This window comes from Prunus persica, chromosome G1 (genome assembly GCF_000346465.2).
Source record: "Prunus persica cultivar Lovell chromosome G1, Prunus_persica_NCBIv2, whole genome shotgun sequence".
Lineage (NCBI taxonomy): Eukaryota > Viridiplantae > Streptophyta > Magnoliopsida > Rosales > Rosaceae > Prunus > Prunus persica.
The window spans coordinates 2,209,936-2,232,129 of NC_034009.1; the positions used below are offsets into that span (position 1 = coordinate 2,209,936).

Below are 22,194 nucleotides of genomic sequence, written 5' to 3' on the forward strand. Positions count from 1 at the left end.
GTGCTCCTGTCATCGGCTCTTCATAACCGGTTTCAATCAGACTCCAATACTCTTTGCTTCGAAGAAAATTTTCCATAAGCATGCTCCAATGGTCAAAATGACCATCAAAACGTGGAATGGATGGTTGCACAAAATTTCCTTCGGAGGTCATCTTCTTCTCTCTCTCTGTGTGTTTGGAAATCACTCAAAAGCTGCGGCTTCTTTTCTCAGGCCCAGTGGGGGCTCTGATACCAGTTTGTTGAGAATGGGAACAAGAAAGCAAATAACTCAAACGCAAGAACTGGATTGAATGACTTATTATTGAACAGCAACCTTTGGCTATTATATAGCCTTACATAAACTAACAAACAGCTGAAATACAGCCCACGATTCACACTAACAGAAACGTGGTAACGTGCATAAGGAAAACAGTAAACAAGTCTCCCTACATAATAGGGACTTATTTGAAACAGAAAACAAACCTAAATATCTGAGAATCCTATACTAATAAGGAATCCCAAACCCGTCAAATCTTTAAGTAAGTGACTTTCAAAATAAACGCAAGTGAACATGAAAGCAATTCAACCCAAACTACAGTAATTACAATTGACTAATTGATGCTTTGACGTGCCAAACCGGGCATGAGCTGTCTTCATTGCAATATTAGGAGGAAAGTGCGATGTTGTTGTGAGTTGTGACATTGTTTTGGTATCATCAACAAAATTGTCAAGACACAACATTAATTAATTAGGACTATGATGATGCATAGACATTAGATAAAGCATAATATTAAGCCCATTTTCTTGAGTCTGTCCATGGGCTAGGACTTTGATTTCGAAAGGTGAAAAGTAGGGACGGGCATTTCAAACTGAAAACTGGTCAAATTGGCCAAATTGGACCGATTAGTCTGATTTTTTATTATTTTTGTTGAATTTTCGGCACTGAACTGAAATCTCGTTTAAACCTCTAAAAGCCCTTTTTTTTTTAAATTTAACATATTTCATTTCACATCTCACTTGAAGGTTATGATAAATGGCACATTATTAACACATATACATAATACATTTACACATACAAAGCTATTGAAAGGAAGTTTCCGAGGCTAACACAACTTTGTGTTTGCAAAAATGTTGTGATTGTGATGCCCAACAAAATTCTGTCTTTCGCTCTTTCAAAATGGACTTTCCAAAGCATTTTAATTTGCTATTGAACACTTTATAGAATTTTTAAATGGTCAATCACAAAAAAGCACACAAAAGTATATGGAGAGGAAAAGAATTCCAAATGGCTTTATCGAGCATAGGAATTACTTTATATCCTACATACTCAAGATGTCTCTCCTCTTTTGACTCCCCTGGGGATTACAAAGTATACACATGACACAGTAATGTATATGATTATCTGCTGTCGTATCTAAGGATCCAAATGTGATGTTAATTCTCTTATGATTGTACGGTTTAATAATGGTTGCCAAAATCAATGAAAAGGATAGAACATGATTTGGGTTTAACTATATCAATTATATATCTTATGAAAATATCTAAACATGCGTTTTTGTTCGACACGCTACCTCACATACCAATGTGAAATACATCATAAACAGTGAATTTCACGTTTACTTTTATGAACGAATCCGGCGCAATGTGCTAGAAGTAAATAAATTTTCCTCTAAGATTAGTAGAGCAGTAAGATGCTAATTCAGGTGAACAAGTATTCTGTTTGACAATTGTTCTTTTTTATTAAATTATTTTTTGACAATTAGCCCACACATTGAGTGCTTCACTGGCACCCTCCTCAGAAGGACTGTATGAAGCATGGATATGGCCCCTCATATACTATAGCAAACAGTTTCCACATTAATTCATGAGGCTCATAAGCCATCTCTGATCAGGCCCCTACCCAAACCTAAGATTTTACTGCATAACTTTATGTAGCATTCCCATTTTCAGAAACATATGAGTACAGATTCAAGTAGATACATTAGTACTTGTAAGGGCATTAAATAAAACCACATGGTATATGGGACAAATAGTTATTATGTGGTGGGGGTTTAGGCTAATTTAGTGTTGATTTTTCTTTTTCTTTGTTGATACAAGCGATACTAAAAAAAGGGAATTGAATTTAAGATCTCGAGTACAAAAATTAATGGTCTTAAGTAACCACTTAACCTACAAGCCAGTTACAGTGTTAGTTTTTCATGCAGAAGTGGGATCTGACCCACATGGGATTTTATCAAAAGGGAGGAATATATTATATGGGGTAAGACTATAAGGAGCTGGGTTATGATGATGGCAGTCATAAGGGGAAAAAAGGAGTGAATTCAAAGCTCATCTTCATGCAACACATAAAGTGAAAGCTCTACCTTGGCTTATATTCTTTGCAACTCCCCACAAGCAAAGCCAAATTGGCAGAAAAGTTCAACCCCAAAAAAGATGATACATTCACATACACAAACACAACTTTGTTTTTATTTCTTCCTTTTCATTCAGTCATATTTTCACACAAGCCCCTATCACTGTTTTTCAACGGACTTAGTAGAAATATATAGAATATGCACAAGGGTTGCATTTGAAAACAAACCCAGATGAAAATAGTTTTTTTATTTTTTATTTTGGTTTGTCTCATCATCCAATTTGTCAAACATTTAGACATACAAATAATGGATGTAATCGATGTTAGACTAATTCTCATATGCTTTAATGGACTAGATGTAAACCAGAAGAAATTAGTCCTACTTTAATTTCTTCTCCTCATTAAAAGAAGTGAGCGATTCTTGGTTGAGTTTGCTTTAAAGTAAAAACTATAAGGCCTGTGAATCTGTGATTACCTGTCCGGACTGAAAATCTTCTCATTTTGTTTCATTGTTCTTATTTTTCTTCAAATCCCATTTTTGGCTGTAAATGAATGGATGGAGGAAAGTAAACATTGAATGATAATCCAAATGTTAAAAAGAAAAGGACAGATATACAATATATACTTACATGTTGAAATGGAACAAGATTGTCGAAAGCTCTCGGCATCAGGACATTGATCTATGATGCATAAAAGGGTGTACATATGATCAATGGTTGGTAAGAAGGAATGTATTGCAGGCTTGTTTTATGTTGGGGGGAATGAAGCCTGGTCCGAGATCATTCGGATGATCATGTTTCTTGCTTCAAAGGAATGGTCTCGAACCAGACAGCATTCCCCTCAACTATTTGTGACTCATTTGATCCACACAGAGAGAGAGAGAGAGAGAGAGAGAGAGAACTGTTTGTGTATAGATTTTGATTTGGCCATGCATTGGTTTTCATGGGGCCTTTATATACGTGAAGATGAGAGGAGTGTCTTATGTGGGTCAGGTGACATGGTAGTGCCACTTTCCACGGCTTCCCTGTCATGCTTATTTGCTTTTCACAAAGCATTGGAAATCAATTTTAGGCTCCATTTGGTGTTAGTACCTCTCAGCCTTTAGGAGGAGGTTTAAAAAAAAAAAGGCCAAGTTGAGTAAGAAAAATAAAGAAATTTCATTTATTTCCTTACCTAATTTTGTTTGCTTCAAAGACAAGAAATTTTCTACTGAAAAAAAAAAAAAAATTCAAAATTTGTTTGTTCTTAGAACCAGAACCACAGCAGTACTAGGAGAAGGGCAAAAGTAAACTTGTCAAAGGGATTGACCATTTGATGTAGTTTGGTGAAAAAGATGAAGACCAGTTGTTATTGACAATAAATGGCCTCAAATGACGGAGGGACTGGGTGCAGAATTCAAGTCAAAGCAAGAGCTTCTTTTAGCATGTAATTAAAGACGAGAAGAAACCTCTGTTACCTGCCCTGCTCTTTCATGTAGCCTATATGTTATGATTAGCTCTTTAAAGAATTATGTTTTTATCTCTAGATATATCATCAACACTGCTGTGGGATACTCAACAATGATTCTTAAGCTGAAGTTTAATTATCGGATTAGCGGATGGTAATCTTGATTTGGGTGTGTAATGGGTAAAGGGTGTCCGTCTCTTTTGATTATTTTTCAAATGGGAAGATGGTGTGGATGATAGGTGGGAAAGCTTTCACCGATTAAGGGCGTGTATGTGCCAACGGAGTCTAATTCAGTGAAAACGGACATTGACTTGCAAACTAGTAGTCTCATGTTCGAACCTGCACGACACCTTAGTAGTGTGTGTGTAAGAAAACCCCCTCACTTGTCTAACTTTTGGCCAACGAAAAAAAGAAAAAAGATTAAGGGCATGTACATCTCTTAACAGTGTGATTCCAAGCTTAAATGGAAAGAAATTACAGGTTGGCCTGTTAAAGATTAAGCAGATCAACCAAGAAAGGAAAAAAGAGCAATGGATGGTGAGAGCAGTTATTTGAAGATTTAAAGTTGAATTCTGACATGGGTAGTCAAATTGTTAGACAGAATTTATATCAGACATCTACCAACACATGTTACACATGAAGAAGTGGGTTGAGAAGCAAACATGGCGGTCCTATGCCTTCAATAGATCCCCTCATATTTCCATTCGAAATGAATGCCAAGCCTACTTATTCCAAGGGAAAAAAGAGAGGGAAAAACCTTACTTCCCAATGTACACAAAAGGACATAAACAATATGATCCTAGAAAACATGCACATGTGATCCATTGATAAATTGATAAGGCAGTAGGTATGAGGTGAGCTGCAAATTCAAACGTCTCTTACGTTCAATTCGACCCCCTTAGGAAGACCAAAATATCCAAATTTACTTGACGCGTATGATTTGAAATTATTCCAATCTTGACCTTACTAAGGTTTTGACCCAATGCGAAAATGGATTGTGGGAACTTTCCTCCTTACCCTAAAATCAGAAGGTGTCTCTGCTGAAATTACGAATTTTATTTTTTGGTAATTTCGAAGTCAACATTAGTTGCATTGAGAAAAAATTTTAATTTTCTGCAAAACCACCATTTAGGCATTCGAATATGTTCTAAGTTAGGATTGAAGGGCATGTAGTACTTATGTACTTGCCTAACACTCTTCTAATCTTGTCAACAGAGTCTAGCCCAACGAAAAAATGTCTTAACCTATATGTTCAAATGGTGATTTGCAATAAGATTGAAGAATGACTTTCCTTGCAAGCGGCACCAAAGTTACCATATCATTGTAGTGTCATGAGGCATGTCCTCCTTTGTTAAGAAGAGGGTTTGTGATTCTAACCAATTCCAAGATTGCGTATTATGTTAATAGGAATTTAAGATGATCATGCATTGCTATTAGACTTGGGGGCAAATTGCAGTACACTTCATGTGAGGGGCTGCTGATGTCCATAATAATATGCCGTTCTAATGGAACACAGAGTGGACGCAATGCCCTCCGTGATATCGTTCCCTAATTAGGCTTCCGATTAGCGAGATAGAGACTGAACTGTGAATTTTGAACCTTGAACATAGTAGAAATGCCAATTTACTAGAGTCAGTCGCTCACAAGTAGGGCCACATGTAAAGAAAAGCAAGTGGTGTGAACTCAAGAACTTAAAGTGGAGCAAAATATAAAGCCTCTGTCCTTTTGACTGGGAATTTTGCTTCCACAAATGAGGCAAACTGTGCTCACAAAGTCGGTTTTTTTTACTGTTCAACAACGAAAAACTACAACATTGGGCACTTTACTCTCCATGGATATCTTTTTCTTTTGTCTTTAAAGAACTTTTCATAATGAAGCTTACTACAATTTAATCAAATCAAGGATTTCCATAGCACAATTTCCACCTTAAAGAAAGCACAGATCAATGGGGCCCTTGCCTTATCTTTTTATTTCTCTCTATTATAGTTACAGTAAGTAAACATCACTTCCTATACACCATGATGTAACCTGGACATACAGGTACACAAACTTCACTGAAAACATGGATGTTTTCATCATCTAAATGTTACAAACTTACAGAGTAAGAATATTGACTCTGCCAATAGAAATTCTATTTGTTTTCTGTCTAGGGGAAAATAAAAATAAAAAAAGGGATAAAATTCATTTATTATAAACTGAAGTACAGACCAAAATTAAAAGAAGCAGGCAGATGGTGCTTCATTATTATTGTTTTTAAAACAAGCTGCATAGAGAAATAGGTTGACCTCCAACATTTAATTAGATTATTCAAACAAGTGCAAACAGTCTTCCTGGGAAATAAATAGCTCTTCATATACATGAGTGGATATAAATTACAGAAGATGTACACTTACAAATTACACACAAACGATGCAGCAAGTCACTGCCAGTTACAGAAGCATGAAATGCAAATAATTTAGAGCAAGTCACAAGATTGAGACAGACACTGAAAACTCTTTTTTTCTTATAAATTACGAAACTCACCAGAAAACTCAAGATTGAACAAAAATGTCCATATGCTGTCCATTTAGGCTGGCAGGAACGAACTTTTTCATCTCATCCACGTTCTTAGTCTCATCAATGAATTCAGAAACAGCATTACCCTTTTGGATGTTGATCTGAGCTTCACTTTTTGGAGAACCAGCATAAGTGGTGTCTTCTTTGCAGTTACCCATACTGTGACGATTTCCTCGACCAAAAGTTCCTTTGCTTCTATCTCCGTGGGATAGTTTGACCGTATCACTGCAGCTCTTCCTCCGGCCAAGCTTTGGTGATTTTGCACGAGTTGGTGGCAGCTGGCATCCAGAGAAGCAAAATATTAAGAAACTTGAGCTGCTGTTTACACTGTTTACACATATATTAAAACTATAAATTCATTACTTCGTAGCATATCAGTATCTCATACAGGGTAAGAAGTAAGAACGAGATAATTCTCTGTATGACCTTTTTAAGTTCAGTCTTAGGTGGAGGTCCCTCATGGTAGAAGCTTGGCATCGGGTTTGCCTTAAACATTAAACTCCTTCTCAGTTGCTTGATAGCTGCCTCCTTCTCGTCCTTGAAATTCCAAGATTGTGAAGCGGCCAAAGGCAAAGAAAATATTAGAACGATCAGCCTGAACTAAAAAGCATTAACAGATCAAAAGAAGTGCCAGAAAGCAATGGACCAGCAGACACCCTCTGTTCAACGTTATGTGTGAGAGAGAGAGAGAGAGTTAGAGAAACTTGAGAAAAAAATCAAACCTTGGTCCTTGCTTCACTTTGAGTTTTTTCAGCCTCCAGCGCTTGGTGTTTCTCCTCTAACTTCGTATAAAACTAAAATTTGACAGCATAATAATGACTTAAAGTTAAGTTCTTAACTAGGGCCATTTTTCATCATGGAACTTATGAAATTAACTCCATACAATAAAAATCAGTGAAGGCACTACCTCCTTCCTTTTCTCCGCACGCTCAGTGCATCTAAATGTTGGAGCTGATGCAGCAGTTGCTCTGGACCTAATAGTCCGTGATACTGTGCTATGCATGTTCAAGGAATAGAATTCAAATTCAAATAAGAAATGAGTAGTAGGAAGAAGATAAAAAGACAAATGAATCCAGCTAAGACTTCAAATTGTAGTAGGATACGAGGAAGCAACAGAACAGGAATCTTCCTCATCAAAATGTTTCTTCTTATCTGGTTGCAAAGGCTTCCTTGATATCAAAGGTGATATTGGCTGCATAGACAAAGATGTCATCAAGAACTTTTACTACTTCAACAGAGATAATACATGCAATCAAGTCAAAGAAAAATCAATAGAAAATCTTTCAGTATATTACAAACTTCTAGGTGCAGGGCAGGGATATGTTACAAAGTGACATCCAAAAGAATAAACAAGAACCAACCAATACATAGGGAATATTAAAACAACCAATATTGCATATCTAGGCTTAGTTGGCAGGAGCTACCTGGTTATGCTTTGTGGTATGAAGATGTCGCAGATCACTTGTGTTAGATAATTTATTGCCACCATTTCCGCAATCAAGTACAGCACTGACTGGACGAGTTCCACATAAAGCACGCTTTTCAGTCGCCAAGGTAAATGGCTGTGGAACAGTATGTTTTGTTCTAGCATTTCCAGCAGCAGATTTTGATGTGTGAATTACAGATGCTCGTGACTTATTACTATCCTTTGTTTTCCGAGAATTCAGTTGAACCTTCTCCACAGGCCGGTCATTCTCAGAATTCAAGCCTACTGCATTCTGATCTTCATTAGATTTTTCAACATGACTCATTTGAGAAACATCAACAGAGTTTTCTGTAGTACATTCCTTCACTTCATATTCCTTTACTTCAATGCTCTCTTCCAAATTTTGGGGTTCACGATCTCCATTAATATGCTCATATGACTCAGAAATCGCATGATCACTGGGAATTCTCTCATGATTTGAATCATGAGAAAGACCTTCTGAATAAACTATCACACATTCTGATTCCTTGTCCATGCAAATATCTGTAACTTCTATTCCCATTGCACTTGCAATACAGAAAAAGCACATAATTGTATCAATACCATTATACGTTTATCTGGTTTGTAAACTAATTGAGTTACGGTTTTTAAGTCATCCAAATACAGAACAAGTTCACCTCAAAATAATACACATAAATAACTGAAAGATATTAGATACTATCCTTCTGGATATGCTGCTGCTGGAAAAAAAACTAATTTATTGTTGCTTACCAAAAAGAAGAAGATGCAAGAAAAGATTAAAGAGTGAAAAAGATAGAATTGCAATAAGTTACAATATAATGTGTTAAACATTGCACGTTAGAAGGCACACCACATGAAGAGAAAAAAGAAAAAGAAAAACAAAGCAATTGCAGAACAGCTATAGTATCTAACAGAAATATGACATGATTTTAGTTTAGGATACTCAACATGAGTTAGAATAATTATGATTTAGTTTCTAAAAGACAGATGAGAACGCCCTTCTTTCACAACCACCCCTCCAAAAGCCAAAAAAAAAATTTCCTGAAAGGACAAAGCTCCCCTATGTTTCACTTTTCCAAGAGGAGGATTTGTATACTCAATTTTCAGCAGATAAATGGAGATTACCCTGAAGTAGCAAAAGAAGATGATGGTTGAGCCAAAAATATGTCAGAGCAAGTGAGGAGAGATGATAAAGAATACAAACAATTAAGAAAAATTATTCCATTCAGTGAGTATGATGCATTTGGTGAGTATGAAAAGAGATGTTAATTATTTAACACAAAGTAGCAAGAGACAGAATCATTTGCTTTCCCAACAACCAGAGATGCGAAGACAAATAAGGGGAACAACACTAAGAAATAAAATAGGTAGGTGTGCTCATTCCATAATTCCAATGATGAGTCAACATAACACCTGAGAAATCGCCAAATAAAGTCTCAGGAAGAGTAACACAGAAGAAAAAGACTGCAAGGTGTTTACAAAGCAAAAGAGAAGCACTTTGTACTAAAGTTAAACTCAATTAGAGGCAATTATGCGACACAAGTACAAGTATATGATAGAAAAGCAAAAACAAAGGGATTTCAACAAATATAGAATCTCTTTAATAAACAAAGTCACTTATTTACTTCACTTTCAAATTTATGCAAACTGACAAATATGTAACCATAATTAAAAGGTATAAGGATCTCACAACTCAAATCTTTTGGAGTAAATGCAAAACAAAACACACCCAATATTCCAAACAAACAATGAAAGAGCATATGCAAGAAATTAGAACAAATAAAAATGGATTATCATGGTTAATTAGGAAGAAAACACCCAACCCAACTGAACCCAAAATAGTGATTAGCTTCGGCTGAGTAAATAAGTTTTTTTTTTTTTTTTTTTTGGGGTGTAAATTAAAAAATATATATCAGACATTTTTCTTCGACACATACACACGCAAACCAATATAAGGAAAAACCCATTTCACCTCAAATGGGCTAACTTGTAATGAATAGTAACCACATTTGAGTAAAGGCTCTAGCTTTCTCATGCCCCAGATACTAAAAATACACCAAAATCCAAACAATTTCGTATCTTTTCTGTGCTGCATTTTCTCAGCATCCAAACAAAGATCTACAGTGACGGCCTTCTCTTCACACACAAACCAAATAAGTACATACGCATACACATATATGCAAACAATAGATTCAAAAATCTGGGCATTCATATAAAACAGCAAAATCAAGCCAAATGCACATAGAAGCATAACCAGAAACAGATCAAACAAAAACGGCATCGCACAAATCGGTGCTACATTTCATGCATTCACAAGCATAAGCATTTGAAGCAGATCGAGAGGCAGAAACTGGAAGAGAAGGTGGCAAGCGTGGTAATTTACTCACGGTTTTAGTCCGAAGTATGAAGAAGATGTAGAGGATTTCACTGTGTGTGTCAGTGAGCCTCTTCGCCCCTGTGTGTGCACGGGCCGTGTCTCGCTCGCCTTATCGAGCTGTTATGTTTTCAAGCGTAGTGAGTTTTCTGTTGCTTTCTTATATATGCGCACTGCCTCGTCGGCACTAACGCCGTTTCTTAACGGCCTCACCTTCTTCGTTAATCATTATCTTGAAATAAATTAATGAACTCTAATTTTTCACTTTTTGCAAGGTATGGATAAGAATTTGTTATTGAAAATGAGAAGGATGAAAAAAAAAAAATACAAGATTGAAGGATAAATAATATTTTATATGTTAATTATTAAAGTAATTTTTCAATCGATAACTTTTTTCTAAAATGGTTTCACTAGTCTAATAGAACACTTGTTTTCATACTAATAATTCTGAATTCAATTTTCGTCTCTCTCTTAAACTTTAAATTTTTTCTTTTTAAAAAAAATTCTAGAATTGCATTCATAATTCAGCCAAAAAAGTCACTAGCCACAAAGACCCATTACAATAACGGAGCGATCTAACATCAAAATTAAGACAATTTAGTGCTCCTCCATTAACGATTACGCATGAATACATAAAAATATGACATTACTAAACCTTATAATACATTGGCCAATTAATAGTTCTATGTAATTTAGTGGTAATGAGGTGTTTTTTCATTAAAAAAATAATAAGAGTGGTAAAGTATTACAATTTAGAAAGAAAGGGAGCTCCCTTTATTTTCAAATTTATACCTTGTTAGGAGAAAATCATTAAAGCATTATTTCTTTCTTTGACAGCATTAAAGCATTCTTTTTAGATGCGTTGGTATTCCCAAAAATTAGCAAAAAGAAAAAGCATATGGGTAAACAACAAATAAAATAAACTAGATAGAGCCTTCTTTTTTAAAATTTACTATTTGGGGTTTGAAGTGAAGGAGAATTGACCAACTACAAGCATTGCAAACTAACTAGCAACTTTGTTTAATTTATAAATGCATGATTTGGAAAATGTTGTACATTATTATTATTTTTTTCTTTGAAGGCAATGGTTAGTTATATGATTGAATTTAATCCTTCTTTTTTTTTCCTTTTAAAAATATTTTTTAAGGATAATTTGGCAAATTTGTTGGTGCTAAACGTGAGGGTTAGAGGCCTTGACAGAGGGGTTGTCAAATTATGAAGAAGATGTTCATGTCTTAACCAAAAAGCAATGAAAGAGCAAACGTTCCATCTGTAATTATTGCATAGGCCCCCTCCTTTGATTATTCCTGCTTAACCCTTTTGATAAAGCCCCAACACCCTCTAATTAATCTATCAATCCCTTTATTTTCTTTAAATGCCCAAAATACCCATAATACCCATGCTCATTTTCTTAAACTTCATTATTAACAGCTATGTCATTCGGGACATCTGCTTGCTAGGTGTTTTCCAACTTGATTGTGTGATTACCGATTTATTCATCTCATTAGAGGGGGAAAAAAAGGCAGGCAGTGCAGCATCAACTAGAAGTTGATATACAGTATTTGCTCATTCCTTAACAGCTTTAAATTTGTAGGGTTATTAATTTTTGTGTGATACGGACTGTAGATGTTATAAGTTTGATTTTCATTCTCTACTTCATTGTTGATTTACACGGTATATGATAATACGATACTTTATCTTTCTATCTCTCTTTCTTCTTTAACACCTCGGGATTTTTATAAATTCAATTACACATCTTCAATAATTTATGCATGCAACAATGCAAGACCCACATGCGATAACTGATAGCTGATATCTCTATGTTGTACGTAAGTTTAGAAATCTTAATTGCAGGTAACATGGTATCCAAAACAATAAAAAATGAAGATAGAGGATTATGACTGTTCAACCTCCCTCAGCTAATTAATTTTTATCAAATTAGAGAATCCTAAACATGCAGTGGGTGGGAGGAAAAGGGTCTAAACAATTGTGGGGTGAACCGAAAGTGAGGTTATAATTGATATTAGTGGGTAGTTGAATGGCAGATTAATTGAAGATAATGAAGATTATGGAGCAGATAAATGTGTAGTTAGTAATGGACAGGGTGAGCCGGTGGGTGGGTTGTGGGTGTATGTAAGTGAGCTTGTGAGCTGTGAGGCTCTATGGCTTTTGTGGTGTTGTTGAAGGAAGTAGGAGAAAGGGTGCCATTTAAGGCATGTAATATTAAATAAATCAAGTTCATGTAGGGACACACCCGTGATTGGGGCCCACATCCCCCTTATCACGGCTTCAAATTCAACATTGAGCCATTGATCACGGGTCCCACATTGGACATTTTACATGCCAACGGGCATGATTGACTGAAAGTTTTGTGTGTACTGTGTGAGAAAACTAAGAAGAAACGGAACTTCCCCACGTCACTAACACATAAGAAATAAAAAGGTGATATTCTAAATTATTTTAATATATGAGGAGAGGATTCGAACTCGGATGCAAGGGAGCATGCACAGTGCATTCGTCAACCACCTAACCCACATTTGCTAAGTTATTCGATTCATTACTTTCTCTATTCTTATCACATAACTTCGTCACAGTCGTTACCCATATAAAATCATCACAGTTAAGTTTTCCTCGTGCTTAGAGTCTCCTGCAGAATGCACAATGCATTGTTAATATAACTAGCAAAGCTTTCTTCGGTTGAAGATTAAATAAATAATCAAAAGTTTCAAAGCTTGATTGGGAGGATTCAAAGAGGCTGGTTCGTTTCTTTGATAATAAAAAATGCTAGTTAGTAACAACCGTTGAGAATCATCTAGACTGGCCAGTCTTGTTGGGGATGATTGGGGGACAAGGAGGCTTAATTTAAAATGGCCTCAGCCTTGAAGCTTATGTTAGAGATTTTATTCGACGGAAAAAGAAATACAAATTGGGCTAAGTTGGTCTATTGGCTACTTGTGAAAAATCACGTTATATTTAATTGATGAATTGATGTTGTGATTGTTCGCACGAGTGTGGTTTGCCCTCAATATTCTATTAGTAGGTAGAATATTATTATTTATTTTAAACTTGAACCCAAAATCTTTTTTGGAGAGAGAATTTTCTCCAAATTACTATGCTAGTGGATCATTTGCTACTTATTTGTTCCTTTAAAATGAAGTCTCGTGTTTTGCAATTTTAGATGTTATGAAAATTTTATACATATAGTTGAGTAAAAGTCAAGTGAAGTGGGCTTGGCTTAGCAAACAAAAGGGAAAGGTTAGAGAGGAATGAGTCTACTAATTGTAGTAATGGTCCCTCATCTATACCCAAACTTATATTTTGGTCATTCATCTCAAATATTAGTTGCAGATGTCACTTAAGTAGGTGTTTTGTTGCATAATTAGTCCTTCCATCAAACTCTGTTAAATTTTCTATCAAAAGTGAGGATAAATTCGAAAATTCATCCACAATCCTCCATTGCCGCAACCCAATCCTTGTGAACACCAAAAAATTCAAAGCTGCACAGATTCAAGATCTCCCATTTTAAGCCGCTTAGGTGAACCCAAGTCACGTTCTTGTCCCAATTCAGTACTCACCCGCTTCTCCCCAACAATCTAAAACAACCCAGAAAAGAAGCGAAAGAAAAAGAACCAAACTTTAAATCTAATCTGGGTATCGAGATCAACCCTTCTCTCTCTCTCTCTCTCTCTCTCTCTCTCTCTCTCTCTCTCTCTGAGTCAAAAGGCTATAAAATCACACTCCAATTCCTCGCAAGGGCCGGCCTTTATGTTGCAGCAATACAAAAATCACACACCAATTCCTCGCAAGAGCAGGCTACGTTGGATCAATTTACCTGATCTCAAACGTGGTAATTTCATTGAAGAAGAAGATGAGCTCATCATCAAACTCCATAGCCTCCTCGGAAACAAGTAAGTCCAACAAATCATATGCTCTATTTTTTGGAACAGAGTTTTTGAGTTGTTTAACATGAATGGGTTTTGTTTGGATTATATTACATATGGTCGTTGATAGTTGGAAGACTACCTGGAAGAACAGACAATGAGATAAAGAACTACTGGAACACCCACATAAGAAGGAAGCTTCCAAATTTATCCTCACTTTTGACAGAAAATTTAATAGAGTTTGACGGAAGGACTAATAGTGCAACAAAACACCTACTTGAGTGACCTCCGCAACTAATATTTGAGTTAAGTGATCAAAATATAACTTCGGGTATAGTTGAGAGACCATTGTTATGAATAACCCTATCAAATATGAGGTTTTCTCGTAGGAAATTTTTTTTTTCTTTTTGAGTGCAAGAGATATTGGAGAAAGAGAATTTGAACTCACAACTAAATGCTCTTAATCACTTAACCTACACACTCTTGCAACAAATTATTTCTCAATAAATAGATGTTTGGTGGAGATTGACATAAACATAAGATGTGGTACAATCTAGGGGTGGGCATCGGGACCGGAAAACCGGAACACCGAACCGAACCGGTGAAAAAAAACCGAAAAAAAAATCGGTTGACCAAAAAAGTCAACAAACCGGACTGGAACCGGACCGAACCGGTTCTGGTTTTACATCTCTCTGCACCGGACCGGACCGAATCGGACCGGTCATATATTTTATATTTATATTTTTACAAAATTTTAAAATCTAATGCCATTTTTTAACTTCTATAATCACTAATTTTTCAAGTTCAACTTCAAAAAATTTCTAAATGTATGAATTGGATTATTTGTTCATTTTTAAGCTAAAAAAATAAGTTATTTATTATAATTTTTTTATTAAAAAAATTTTAAATTTTTTTTTTTAAAAAAAAAATAAAAAAATAAAAAAATAATAATCCGGTTCAAAACCGGAACCGGTCAGAACCGGACCGGAACCGGTTAGAACCGAACCAGAACCGGTTAGAACCGAACCGGCCGGTTTTCAAAATTTTTTTGCCTAAACCGGACCAAAACGGACCGGTTAAATAATACCGGTTTCGATTCCGATTTGAGGTAAGAACCGGACCGAACCGGACCGCGCCCACCCCTAGTACAATCTGCCAATGAGAAAAAATTAAAAAGGAAAAAACTTCGGTGAACTACAAAACTTTACTATGGGCTACATAAATAAGCCCAAAAATAGGGCTTGGGCTTCATCATTCAATTTCCTTTGGGTCAAGAAGACGAAAACGGACCTACAATTTCAAGTTCAATACAAATGGTAATGTTGCAATTCCAAGCAGCTCGCAAGGGCAAATCCGTCACTGAGAATTAAGCAACTACCACCACTGCGCTCTACAGCTTTGCCCAACCGTACCGTTAGAGCCTAACCGCAAGAACATACCAACCAATCATGCACGACCACGTGTCTATTTCTCATTGGAACAGCATGCCCAGCCTGCCGATATAAACCCGTCCCGTCACACTCGACTCACACATTTCACAAAGCTTTTCCATCAAAACTTTCCCGCCCTTTACACAGAGAGAGAGAGAGAGAGAGAGAGATTTCAATGGAGGCGAGTGTAGCTGTTGTTGCAGAGGAGCTCAAGGCCATGGAGATAGCGAAGCCTGTTGTTGTTGGTGATGATGGTGGCGAGGCCAAGAACGCTGCTACTGCTGATATCGCTGCTACTGCTGCTGAGTCTCAGAAGAAGACGAAGAAGATGAACAAGAACCGAATTCATGTTTCCAACTCCAAGCGACCTTTCCTCTTCTACTGCAATCTTGCCAAGGTATAATCTATATATTATAGAAATGTCTATACGTTTTCTCTCGCTTTCTTGTCTCATGCGTGTTTGGTTGATGAGAAACCAGAGGGAAAGAAAATTAATGGACGGCCGATACGGTTTCAGTACATTCTTGCAGTGTTTTGTCGAATCTTGATCTGATTAACCTGAAAATGTATCCATTATTCACAATTCGGAAGATTTATGGCGCTTTAGGATGTTCATTATCCCCTGAACTGAATCAATCCACTAGTTTACAATTCCAGTACTTGAATGAATCTGAATTGCAATTTTGTCAATTTTCTGAGTGATTAGGGTTCCTCAATTTTCTGAGTGAATTAATTTGTGTTTGCCTCTTTGTAATGGAGCTTTATTGAATGATCTATTCTTTGTTGCAGAGGTACATCAAGCAGTACAATTCTGTTGAGCTCTTTGCCTTGGGCATGGGTACAACTTCTTGAAACTCCCCTTTTTCTCTTGCATATTTATTTATTTCCACATACTATTGAGTGATTGAGTAACAATATTGGGTGCAGATGGTCTTCTTTGGCCAGTATCTGCTATTGTTTGGTAATTTTGTTATCTTCTCAAGATGCATAATTTTCTTTTAATTAACTTGGGGAAGTAATTTGGTACAGCTATTCCTACTGTGATCACAATTGCTGAGACTCTCAAAAGGAATGGACTGGCTGTTGAAAAGAGTAAGTTTAATTTATGGCTTCAATTGATATTTGTTTCATTTACAATGCTATTTTGCTAATATCTTTATCATAATGGTTTGTTTGGGGTGACTGAACAGAGATAAGCACCTGTACTGTTGTCTCAAAGCTGGTGGATGTTGAAAATGGACGGATTGTTCTCAAGGCTCAGGTTGTTTAATCTCTTCTTAATTAAGTGCTGGAATTTGTGCCTGCCGTTGATTATCAGAATTGTCATGTTATTTGCTGAATTGTAATTATTCTGCATTAATCCCCTAATTTTCCCTTCTTGTGTGATCTCATAGATTGCGATTTTGCTGGAAAAAGCTGAGAATATAGAGGAGACCGCTGTTGCTGCAGCATGAAGGCATTGACTCAGAAATTGATTCCATCTTTGGATTTCAGAAATTTCTTTTTTCAGTAAAGTTGGAGTTTGAGACATATGATGATGTATATGAGATAGATGAGAGAAACAAGATTAGTCCTTTGCTTCACAATGCATGTTTTCTTACATGCTCCTTGCTTTATAGTCCCGTGTTCTGAGATCAAATCTACTGTTGACAATAAATAATATGGTGTTTACAGAGTTTTTTTTTTTCAGCCCCCTCTCTCTCTCTCTCTCTTAACTAAGTTGTGAAAGGTTGATTTTTCTTTACAATTAACGTGGTAATAGAGTCTTCGATGGAAAGTATACATACAAATCATCATTACAGAAACACAAGGGCGTAAACGGAACAATATACCCCAAATATGTAAACTTAGTTTATCCAGCCAACAACACTAAAATGGAAGAAACATCACTGCAATGACAACTTGGCAAGGGTCAAGGCTAAAACCTTGACCCCATTAGATATATCCTGACTGGAGGCATATTCTTCAGGCTTGTGGCTGTAACCTGCAAAACCAAATGGACATCAGTATATACGAGCCTTGTATCGATCACTTGATCCATCATAGGGTTACCAGCAAGTGGAAATGATTCCTCGTTTGTAGACAAAAATAGACAGGACATTCTACCTTTGTAACATGGAATGAATATCATACCCATCGGGGATACTCTGCAAGGATATGAAAATATATCATCAGTATCTATTTGTGGAAAAAGATAATTATGGCATTCTCTTCACCATCTGAATTTCTCCAAATAAAGGTATGTTAAATCCTAAGTAACCCTTTGCGGAGTATGAATAAGCATGTACTAAACAGCTGAAATTCTGATGAACATGGGATAAATAAACCATGGTTTTGTTTATTCGTTTTTCTGGTTTTCTCGGGGGTGAGACGCAGGGATAAATGTAGAACTTCCAGACTCTCTTACCTGGCCATGAACAGTGAATCATGGTAAGCTCGGCTAATCATAAACTTGTGTGTTAAGTTTAGCTCTTTCGATGAAGCTTCCATTGCATCAAGTATTGATTTATCAGAAAGTGCTGGTGGATCCTGATTTACAATTTTGAATTCTGATAGATTGACCCCACGTTTACTGGCTATAGTAATTGCAGATTGATGGATTTTCTCAATTACAACGTTTCTTCGTTCTTCATCAATGTCTCTTGTGTCTGCAAAATGAAAAAAATATACATATATATTATATATAATCCAAAGATTGGTATCCAAAAAGCTCAAATTATGGCAAAGCTATGAGAAAGGAATATACGATGATCTTCTAAAACTTCAGTAAATTTAACAACCACAAAGTACTATAAGGAAAAACCAACTTGGTACTATAAATTGTATGTTGTACTTGAAAAGGTAATCCCACAAAGCATACCAATTTCTAGATGTGATTTGCTAGGGATGCTGTTGATGGCTCCAGGATGTAGCTCCAGAATACCTTGTCAAAAGGAATTATTAACAACAATAGCCAACACGAGCACTAAAACAGTTCAACAAAATATTGAAGAAAGTCAAAGAATTAAGCCATTGTCCTACATTTAGGTGTGAAGGAAACACAACTTACCAACTGTACCAACAGTATCAATAGATCCAGATTCTAATACATGTCTCTCAACAGCTAGCACTAATTCTGCAGCTGCCAGTCCAGCATCATTTCTGGTACAAATGATGTATGAAACAGTTATGCTTCATGTTTAATGGAACAAGTATAACAAGAAACTGGTAAGGATGACCGCATTCGAGATAGCTCATATTTGACATTCGGAAATATAATACTACTGATGCGCATCTGCAGTCACAGTAATTCCTGGAACGGACTTGAAATGAGCAAAGGGAAAAAAAACTAAGATGTCGAAATTGCACAGAACCAAAATAAATCGAAGGAAAAATTTAGAATGATTAGCAAAATTGAAAACCTCAGGCGAGGAAACTGCAGTAGAACTTTTATTCGTAATGCAATGTCAGTAATAAAAGGAAATATTATACAGATTCATAACTCACTCTGATTTTAACCAAAAAAATAATTAGTTTAGCAGGACGAGTCCTTTTTCAAAAACTATTGGGGAAATATCATGAACACTGGGCGGGTGGGGGCAGGGGGTGGGGGCGGGGCCCAATTGCATATAATCCTGGACCTCTTCAACATGGAAAGTACACCAGTTGATATAGTCCTCTTTTTACAGCCTGAAAAATAATTCACCTATTTGGCATTAGGACAGCACCCGCATGGCCTCCATTGCCTTCAAAATCCACTTTTATGCTTGCTGGGGCTGCAATGGCTGTTACAATGCCAACTGATATACCTGGACCAAAAAACACACGGTTGATCGGTATAAGATATTATGCCTAATGTCAGGAACGTATATGTCAAAAAAGGCCTACCTTCATCCTCCAAAATAGGGCCCTGCTCAATATGCAATTCCACAAAAGCAGAGTAGCTTCCTTTTTCCAGGAACACGCTGGATAAGTCCCCTTCATCTTTGGTGTAACCAGCAGATTGTGCAGCATCAAAGAAAGATATATTTTGACCATCAACTGTTGTCTTCAGAGCGTTAGCAAGTGTCTTACTCCCCGCCATTAGGCGGCTGCACAATATTTTAATTAGATATAGGGAAAAGGTAGAATGGATTTACTAAATCAATACACCTCATTGTTGGAGTCAAGCCAAAATTTACAAATTAGAACATAAAGTGGATAAAAGGTTTTGAGCAGAAAATTAACTGAAACATCAGTATGGCTTCTTGTGAGTTAAACTGTAAGCGGTCCTAACCTTCCCAGACAGCTGATTCCAAAGCGTGTCGGCTCTTCTGAGGTGAACAAGATAACTTCCAGTGATCGTTTAGGTTTGAACCCAGACCTGCCAAACAGCCAGTTGCATAACCAGAGAGTTGGAACTACATTTCACCTTAGGAAAACCACATACAAAATTTGAAATTGTACTTTCTGATAAGGATATTTTCCATTACCAATACTTCCACAATGTTACAATCTACTCAATATTCTGATTTAATTAGTATTTAATTAGTATTTTATGTAGGATAGACATGTTTGGTGCTTCATCCTTGTCTCCCTTTCCAGAGACTGCAAATGATTTAAATTGATTATGATTTTTTGCATCATTAAGTTCCTCAAACAATAATTCAACTTATAAGATGATAAATGAAAATCAAGATACCATGGAACATGTTGCTGTAAACCCAATGTTATTATACACTTTCGGGGTATATTTGGATGAAAGGGTATGATACTATTCAACTACAACAAATGTTTCCAATCTCTTGCTGAATCATCTATAGATGAGTGTTGAGATCAACTCCCCTTGGGTCCAGACTTATCCTACTTCTGGTTTGAAAGCAGATGGCCATCTGAGTAGTTCAACCCTGCATCTATGTGGTTAACTTATACTACCAGAAGAGAGTTAATTATAAGCCTCTTAGCTAAAAAATATACAAAATTAGATCACCCACGAATTTAAAACTTAATTGCTAATAGAAATGCTAAAGGGATACATTACAGGGAGAATATCTCGTGGAGCCAAATCAAGCATGCTAAGGCTCCAGGCTCGCCCAAATAAATTAAGATGGCAATTTTATGTTCAGACTTTGAAATTTTTTAATACCTAGGTGCATATTAGCGTCAACCAGGACTCATGAAAGGTGCAAACCTTTTTAGTACGTTGATGGCTTCTATAGCACCTAGAACACCCACAACCCCATCATACTTTCCGGAGTATGGAATGGCATCAATGTGAGAGCCAGTTCCAACTGCAGAAAGATCTGGGTTATAGCCTTCCCTGCATATAGGAAAGCAAGACAAAAACATGGTCAACAAAATGAAAGTGTTATATAAAGAACAATGTAACCAAACTAAACAAGGCCCATCTCTGGGCTACAAGGACGAAGGAGGACAAAAACGGATAAGTACCAAACTACCACACCCAAAGAAGTTGGGAATCAGGGTTTTCCAGAGTTTAATTGAAACCCCAAGTTTATAACCGTACAATGTTAAAATGACAGAATTGAATACAAATAAAAGTTACAAGATTGGGGCATAGTACACTCACCACCGACCAAATATGTTACCAATAGCATCCTCTCTAACAGAGAGACCAGAAAGTCCCATCAAGTTTTTGATGAATCTGCAGTTAAACATTACCCAAAGAAAACAAAATTAGACACATAGCAAAGGTTAAATCTCAATATTTGTATGCATTACCAGAGTTCTCATCCTGTCATTATCCGCTATTATGCTCAATGTTTGGATTTGTTTTTATCACGGAAAAAAAAAACTATAAATAAAATTCTTACACTTACTCCAACTGCAACATATAAGATACATAACACACCATTGAGATGCAAAATGCAAGTAGCCTATTGCTCGTCAATCTATACATACAACATAAATGGTAAAGAATGCTGATATTCTACAATCAAGCAAAATTTAGTAAGAAATCTGAATGGATTGGCTAAAATTTAAGCTTAGTTGATTGATAGATACTGATATAATGACATACATACCTACGAGCCAATACATCCTTGTCAGAGTACAAGATCCTGGTAACTGATGGGGCAGGTGTATCCGAGAAAGTTGAAAGTTCATCAATCTAAAAACCAAATATTCACAAAATTAGCTCAGATATGAACAAATGAACACACCCAAGTTTCTCAAACAGCTTTATTTATGAGACACTTTATAAAACCCCATAAGCCAAAGTGACCAAGTTGGTAAAAGCCAATAAAGAAATTGTAATATTCGTCACATTTGATTAAGTACCTGTTTCTGCAAACTTCGAGTGTCAACGGATAGTGAAGAGACAGTGTTCTGAAAGCTCAAGTGTGGCTCGGGAATAGGGTAGCCAGAGAAATCCTCCATTGTTTTGATTGTTGGGTCTTCATCTTCATGAGCTAAGATTGTAGTGAAGGAGCAGAGAAAGAGCACAATAATTGCTGAGTGAGAGAATTTCAGAGACATGATTTTCTGGATGGGCTTTGGTTGATTGATTGGTGAAACTAGTTATAATTTTAAGATGGGGTTGTACCGCACGGCTGCCTAAGATGCCCTTGTGTGATTATTCATCCGTCGATGCCAATCTGTCACTGCTTTTGTTTTGTTTTGTGTATGGTTAGTGACACTGACCATGTCATTTTGTGGTCATATTGCTTTATGATTTTTTTTATAGAGAAAGTTAAAAAAAAAAAATTGACAAATCTTCAACTGGCTACTTATTTTGGTTCTCAATGCATC

General features: G+C 36.3%; 3 protein-coding genes and 1 long non-coding RNA gene across 4 annotated transcripts; 2 read left to right on the forward strand and 2 right to left on the reverse strand.

The window, feature by feature from the left end:
- On the reverse strand, positions 6,046-10,299 carry LOC18788628 (protein WVD2-like 3). Its single transcript, XM_007222654.2, has 7 exons — positions 10,168-10,299; positions 7,758-8,325; positions 7,437-7,525; positions 7,241-7,328; positions 7,056-7,127; positions 6,760-6,870; positions 6,046-6,611 (listed from the first exon to the last, which is right to left on the reverse strand). The coding sequence occupies exons 2-7, from the start codon at positions 8,319-8,321 to the stop codon at positions 6,309-6,311; spliced, it is 1,227 nt and encodes a 408-aa protein (XP_007222716.2). The 5' UTR covers positions 8,322-8,325; positions 10,168-10,299; the 3' UTR covers positions 6,046-6,308.
- On the forward strand, positions 13,523-14,590 carry LOC109946715. The gene is made up of 2 exons (XR_002269796.1): positions 13,523-14,062; positions 14,166-14,590. It is a non-coding gene; the product is annotated as an uncharacterized LOC109946715 (long non-coding RNA).
- On the forward strand, positions 15,042-17,154 carry LOC109946476 (uncharacterized protein At2g34160-like). The gene is made up of 5 exons (XM_020554452.1): positions 15,042-15,862; positions 16,255-16,303; positions 16,495-16,557; positions 16,656-16,726; positions 16,860-17,154. Exons 1-5 carry the CDS (start codon positions 15,641-15,643, stop codon positions 16,917-16,919), a joined length of 465 nt encoding a protein of 154 aa, XP_020410041.1. The 5' UTR covers positions 15,042-15,640; the 3' UTR covers positions 16,920-17,154.
- Positions 17,049-22,089, reverse strand: LOC18789197 (ureidoglycolate hydrolase). The gene is made up of 12 exons (XM_007222867.2): positions 21,724-22,089; positions 21,468-21,553; positions 21,014-21,088; positions 20,615-20,743; positions 19,721-19,807; positions 19,333-19,535; positions 19,151-19,253; positions 18,515-18,606; positions 18,326-18,388; positions 17,873-18,113; positions 17,572-17,612; positions 17,049-17,449 (listed from the first exon to the last, which is right to left on the reverse strand). The coding sequence occupies exons 1-12, from the start codon at positions 21,919-21,921 to the stop codon at positions 17,352-17,354; spliced, it is 1,416 nt and encodes a 471-aa protein (XP_007222929.1). The 5' UTR covers positions 21,922-22,089; the 3' UTR covers positions 17,049-17,351.

Bases quoted from the DNA above. Each gene is read 5' to 3' on its own strand.
- LOC18789197 (XM_007222867.2), bottom strand. From the start codon at position 21,921: ATGTCTCTGAAATTCTCTCACTCAGCAATTATTGTGCTCTTTCTCTGC. The intron at 19,808-20,614 runs GTTTGCACCTTT...GCTGTTTGGCAG, and splicing joins GCCATCAACGTACTAAAAAG to GTCTGGGTTCAAACCTAAAC. The intron at 18,389-18,514 runs GTAAGTTGTGTT...CCTTTTGACAAG, and splicing joins TGATACTGTTGGTACAGTTG to GTATTCTGGAGCTACATCCT.
- LOC109946476 (XM_020554452.1), top strand. From the start codon at position 15,641: ATGGAGGCGAGTGTAGCTGTTGTTGCAGAGGAGCTCAAGGCCATGGAG. The intron at 15,863-16,254 runs GTATAATCTATA...TCTTTGTTGCAG, and splicing joins TCTACTGCAATCTTGCCAAG to AGGTACATCAAGCAGTACAA. The intron at 16,304-16,494 runs GTACAACTTCTT...AATTTGGTACAG, and splicing joins GCTCTTTGCCTTGGGCATGG to CTATTCCTACTGTGATCACA.
- LOC18788628 (XM_007222654.2), bottom strand. From the start codon at position 8,321: ATGGGAATAGAAGTTACAGATATTTGCATGGACAAGGAATCAGAATGT. The intron at 7,526-7,757 runs GTAGCTCCTGCC...TTGTCTATGCAG, and splicing joins ATACCACAAAGCATAACCAG to CCAATATCACCTTTGATATC. The intron at 7,329-7,436 runs GTATCCTACTAC...GAACATGCATAG, and splicing joins TCCTGTTCTGTTGCTTCCTC to CACAGTATCACGGACTATTA.